At 38.1% G+C, this 6102-nt stretch overlaps 1 protein-coding gene across 3 annotated transcripts in view; it reads left to right on the forward strand.

Moving 5' to 3' along the window:
- The window catches only part of akap1 (A-kinase anchoring protein 1), a 45771-nt gene extending 40975 nt beyond the window's left edge, over positions 1–4796 (forward strand). For all 3 annotated transcript variants that reach the window (XM_062959818.1, XM_062959819.1, XM_062959817.1), the window contains 3 exons: positions 1297–1370; positions 1466–1531; positions 3474–4796. In XM_062959818.1, the coding sequence (XP_062815888.1) occupies positions 1297–1370; positions 1466–1531; positions 3474–3536 (203 nt within the window). In that variant the 3' untranslated portion in view covers positions 3537–4796. The remainder of the gene's footprint in view (positions 1–1296; positions 1371–1465; positions 1532–3473) is intronic.
- Positions 4797–6102: the final 1306 nt, after the last annotated feature.

The following is a 6102-nucleotide window of genomic DNA, read 5'->3' on the forward strand; positions in this document are numbered from 1 at the left end:
AAGCAGTTCCTATTTATCTACTCACATTTGTTTTCGAACTGCTAGGTAGGCAGAAGCTGGGCTAAAGGTCAGGAGCTCACCTTGACCTGGGCTTTGAATTCTCAACCTTCCGGTTGGCAAGATTTATTGCAGCTTGGTGATTAAGAATATTAAAAACGGGCACTGCCAGTCTGGTAAATATTTTTATAATACAGTACTCACTTATCCAACATAAACGGGCCGGCAGAACCTTGGAAAAGCGAATATGTTGGATAATAAGAAGGGATTAAGGAAAAGCCTATTACACATCAAATTAGGTTATGATTTTACAAATTAAGCACCAAAACATCATGTTTAACAACAAATTTGACAGAAAAAGTAGTGCAATACGCAGTAATGCTATGTAGTAATTACTGTATTTACAAATTTAGTACCAAAATATCACAATATATTGAAAACATTGACTACAAAAATGCCTTGGATAATCCTGAATGTTGGATAAGTGAGACTCTACTGTATTTACGAATTTAGCACCAAAATATCACGATATATTGAAACCATTGACTACAAAAATGCCTTGGATAATTCAGAATGTTGGATAAGTGAATGTTGGAAAAGTGAGACTCTACTGTATTTACGAATTTAGCAACAAAATATCACGATATATTGAAACCATTGACTACAAAAATGCCTTGGATAATCCAGAATGTTGGATAAGTGAATGTTGGATAAGTGAGACTCTACTGTATTTACGAATTTAGCACCAAAATATCACGATATATTGAAACCATTGACTACAAAAATGCCTTGGATAATTCAGAATGTTGGATAAGTGAATGTTGGATAAGTGAGACTCTACTGTATTTACGAATTTAGCACCAAAATATCACGATATATTGAAACCATTGACTACAAAAATGCCTTGGATAATCCAGAATGTTGGATAAGCGAGTGTTGGATAAGTGAGACTCTACTGTACTTGACAAATAACTTCAGTGGCTGGAGGTTATGGATATCTTTAATATGGTGCTTGTAAGTTTTAAAATTGTTTTGATATCTTAATTGGGTTTTATTCGGGATATGATGTTTTAATGTATTGCTGTCTAATGTATTTGTATGAACGTTATATGTTGTACGCCACTTTGAATCCCATCCACGGGAGAAAAGCAGGATAGAAATGAATTAATAATAATAATAATAATAATAATAATAATAATAATAATAATAATAATACCCATTTCAGAAGAACAACATCTCTGCATTTCGTAAGCCAATATAATTACTTTAAACTCTTTTTTTCTCTCCTTTCCTGAAAAGGTGATGATAACTTTTCACCGGAAGCAGACACAACAGTTAGTGAAATGACCAGAGGGACCCCCCTGCTTGCACAGGTACGTGGAACGGCTGCTTTTTCAGTTTTTGAGAAGTTTGAGGCCAGAGTTAGAACCCATCCCGGTAATTTCCAAATGTTCCTCTCTGTTTCCAGGTTACAAACTGTGACAGTGCAACAGGCTTGCCTCTAATACAACTGTGGAGCATGTTAGGAGATGAGGTATGTTATTCAAAGTGTGTGTATGTGTTTAATGTGTAAATTGACTCTAGGTCCAATCCTTAGCAGTCTCTTCGTTAAGAGTATCATAATTAAAAAGTGAGCAATAATAATAATAAAAGGTAAAGGTTTCCCCTGACGTTAAGTCCAGTCATGTCTGACTCTGGGGATGCTCATCTCCATTTCTAAGCCGGAGAACCGGCGTTGTCCATAGACACCTCCAAGATCATGTGGTTGGCATGACTGCATGGAGCGCCGTTACCTTCCCACCGGAGCTGTACCTATTGATCTACTTACATTGGCATGTTTTCGAACTGCTAGGTTGGCAGGAGCTGGGACTAACAGCGGGTGCTCACTCCGCTCCCGGGATTTGAACCTGGGACCTTTCGGTCTGCAAGTTCAGCAGCTCAGTGCTTTAACACACTTCGCCACCAGGGCTCCTTCAGTCTATTGGTTAAGAGTATCATAATTAAAAAGTGAGCATTAATAATAATAATAATCATAATCATTTGGGCCACATAGTTGTGCCTCTGTTTGTAGTCTGTCTGTGCGATTTTCTTACAGCAGCTGAGGATATGATCAATGGTTTCGTCGGTTTCCTTGCACAGTCTGCATTTTGGGTCATCAGCTGATTTTTCGATCTTGGCCTGAATTGCCTTTGTCCTGATGTCTTGCTCCTGGGCTGCAAGGATCAGGCCTTCTGTCTCCTTCTTCAGGGTCCCATTCGTGAGCCAGAGCCAGGTCTTCTCCTTATCAGCTTTTCCTTCAATTTTGTCAAGGAACTTTCCATGCAATGTTTTGTTGTGCCAGCTGTCAGCTCTAGTTTGTAGTGCGGTTTTCTTGTACTGATTCTTTGCTGTGCTTTGAGGAGTTTCTGATTTTTGACTTCAATCAAAGCAGGTTCTTCACTTTGCTTTACATATTCTGCCAGGGCATGTTCTTCTTCTTTGACTGCTTGTTTTACTTGTAAGAGTCCTCTGCCTATTATTATTTTATTATGACACAGCAAACAAGATAGACATGCTGGATTTCATATCACAAAATCACAAGTCGAACACTTCCCAAGTGTCTAGGACTGTGTGATGTATTTTCGGATGATGCGTGCAGATCCCAGTAGGGTGGCCTTTTGCAGTTGGCAGATCGTGATTTTGTCAATGTCTACTGTTTCCAAATGCCGGCTGAGATCTTTTGGCACGGCACCCAATGTGCCCATCACCACCGGGACCACCTGCACTGGTTTCTGCCAGAGTCTTTGAAGTTCAGTCTTGAGGTCCTGATAGCGGCTGAGTTTTTCCTGTTGTTTTTCGTCAATGCAACTGTCACCTGGGATGGCAACATCAATGATCCAAACCTTTTTCTTTTCTACAACTGTGATGTCTGGTGTGTTGTGTTCCAGAACTTTGTCAGTCTGGATTCGGAAGTCCCACAGTATCTTTGCGTGCTCATTTTCCAATACTTTTGCAGGTTTGTGATCCCACTAGTTCTTTGCTGCTGGGAGGTGGTACTTGAGGCATAAGTTCCAATGAATCATTTGGGCCACATAGTTGTGCCTTTGTCTGTAGTCTGTCTGTGCGATTTTCTTACAGCAGCTGAGGATATGGTCAATGGCTTCGTCAGCTTCCTTGCACAGTTTTTCCTGTTGTTTTTCGTCAATGCGACTGTCACCTGGGATGGCAACATCAATGATCCAAACCTTTTTCTTCTCCACAACTGTGATGTCTTGTGTGTTGTGTTCCAGTGTGTGTGTGCCTATTATTATTATTATTATTATTATTATTACTATTATTACTATTATTATTACTACTACTGATGTTGGAGAGTAGTTTCTGGTTCACAGATCACAGGTTTGGAACCATTGCACTGCATTGATCAACTCTGCAAATAATCCAGTCTGCAAATAGATTTAATAGCGTCTGACTCAGTCTTGTTTCTCTTTCTTTTGCAGTTGGTGTCTATCAACAGGACCTTGGTGGAAAGTGGGCTCGCACAGTGGGTCGAAAACTACTAGGGACGTCTTTCTCTGTTTTCTGGACTAGACTTCCTTCTCCGCCCCCCCCAAACCCCTCAAAACCACCTTATCCTTTTCCCCTCTTTCTCTCCAATTTTTGGCACTGTTTCAAAATTGGGTTTGGCAACTCCCCTTCCTCCCCATCCCCAAACATTTACGCTCTCGGCCGGCTGTGATGTCTTCACCTGACAACAAAGTCTAGATTGTGTACCTCATTTTTGCAGGAAGGCCTGGAGTTCGAACCATAAGCCATAGGAAAGCGTCGCTTTAACGCCCGTCTCCCCCTTCTCTGCTTCCTCACCCCTGGGTCCAAAAGTGGCATTCAAAACAAAAAAAAAGAAGAATAGTAAATTATTATATGACGGTTATAAAACAAGGATGAAATTGTGCTGAACACACTCCCGTTTCCTGTTGATCACTGCCTTAATGTGAGCCGACTTTATCTGAAAGCGAACCTTTGCTTCCAGATCCCCCTCCCCAAAAAAATATTTATATATTTAAAAAAAAGAAATGTAAATCCTGGAAGCGTGTCATCATGCACTTTGATGGCATTTCTGTGCTTCCAAACAGCAAAAGACAGATACGAGCAGCCGTGAAAAGCTGAATAATAAAGGATACTGCTGTTTGCAGGTGACTCGATTAATTTTTTTTATAATTAAGGTTCATGTAAGAAGCAGGAAATCACCGTTTTGCAAACCTCCTTAAACGAAGCGAGAACCGTTTTAATCCCCAGATCATTCTTAAATCGATTGCCAAGCCTGATTGTAATTCATAACTGTTTTCTAGTTGTGCAAAAACCTGTGTAAATGTATATAAATTGTAATATTTTGTACAAGAGAAAGAAGAAGAAGAAATAACGGGAGAAACTCAAAAAGGGAACTTCAAGCAAAATTGGGTTTTGTTTTTCCATACCAAATTTTTCCTCTGTAGGTAGAAATGGTTTGGGGTGTATTGTTACAGCTGAGCAAATTAGAAGGTGTGAAGGGTTTTTTTTGTGACCTCTCATGTACAGGATGACATTTGTCCCCTTAGCTTGCTGTATGGTCAGAACGGTCATTCACTCTTTGCTACTTTTTTGCTGTACAGATCTTGACTTAAAAGGGAAAAAAAAATAATATTTGGAATTAATATTGCAGTGGTGTGTCTCAATTTTTTTTTTTGTTCCTTGTTATAGATTGGTTTCGGAAGTGGAATTGGAAAAAAAGAAAAAGATAATTTAACCTAATTTAATACTATTAAAAATAAATAAATTTAAAGATTGCCGTTGAGTTCAAAGCTTATTCCTCATAGGGAAAAAAACCATTCAGAAGTACTTTGTAATAAAAAGGTTGTCTACTGTGTTTTTTTCAGACTTGCTTTCTCATAAAGGTCTTTTTAGCCTCACGTCAAAAGGAAGAAACAATGAAAATGAACTAAATCTGGCTACCAGTATTTTAAAAACTCTAAAATCAGGATAGTAAATAAAGAACAACACCCTGAAAATAGGGGAATTCCAGACAGAAAACAGTCAAGGCCAGCTAACACCTCCCAACAAAGGATTCTTCCAGGCAGGAAGCAGCCATATTACAGGGTATATTACAGAACACATATATGGCAAACATTCAGTGCCATTGTAGAATTAACAAGAACAGACAATACATAAACAGAGGTAAAGGCTTTTCCCTCTTTTCCATTTCGGGCATCTGGAGGCTGTGCTTCGGCCATGGATCGAATCCAGCATGTCCTTATGGCCATCTTACTACTTCCGTGCCTAAAGCAATACCTATTCATCTACTCGTGTTTCTCTTTTCAATCTGCTAGGTGGGCAAGGAGCGGAGCTGGTGGTGGGTGCTCACCCCGACCCGGGCTTGAACTGCCAATGTTTCGATTGGCAGGATTTTCTGCAACTTTGGCGGTTTAACCCCCTTCCCTGTGATTAACACCCCTGTGTTGTTTATTTTGTTGTTTCTGCCCCTGTTTAGAAGATTCCACCTCACTTTCTGTCCCTGTGAGAATTGGAGTTTGAAAAAAATTATATATTACTATATTGAACTATACCACTATTACTGTAATATTACATGTAAAATACATAACATATAATTAATATTATTATATGGTATTATTAGTATTATATTGTATTACATTATAATATTATCAACATTATATGTATATACAATATACTGTATATACTCGAGTATAAGCCTAGTCTTTCAGCCCTCTTTTTAATACTGAAAAAGCCCCCCTCGGCTTATACTCAGGTGAGGGTCCTGGTTGGCTTATATTTGGGTCAGCATATACTCGAGAATATATGGTACATTTATTATTTTTCTCTATTATTATTGGTGTTATTACATTTATTATTTTTCTCTATTATTGTTGCTACTATTACATTTATTTTACTCTATTTTTATTAATACATTATTTCACTCTGATATTATTATTATTGCATTAATTATTTTACTCTGATTATTATTACTTGTATTATTTTCCTGTATTTATTATTATTATTATTACATGTATTATTTTACTCTATTATTATTAAAAGGATACATAAGCACATTTACATTGAAGAAGACGAGAACAATGA

The sequence above is a fragment of the Anolis carolinensis genome, unplaced genomic scaffold (genome assembly GCF_035594765.1).
Source record: "Anolis carolinensis isolate JA03-04 unplaced genomic scaffold, rAnoCar3.1.pri scaffold_7, whole genome shotgun sequence".
Taxonomy (NCBI): domain Eukaryota; kingdom Metazoa; phylum Chordata; class Lepidosauria; order Squamata; family Dactyloidae; genus Anolis; species Anolis carolinensis.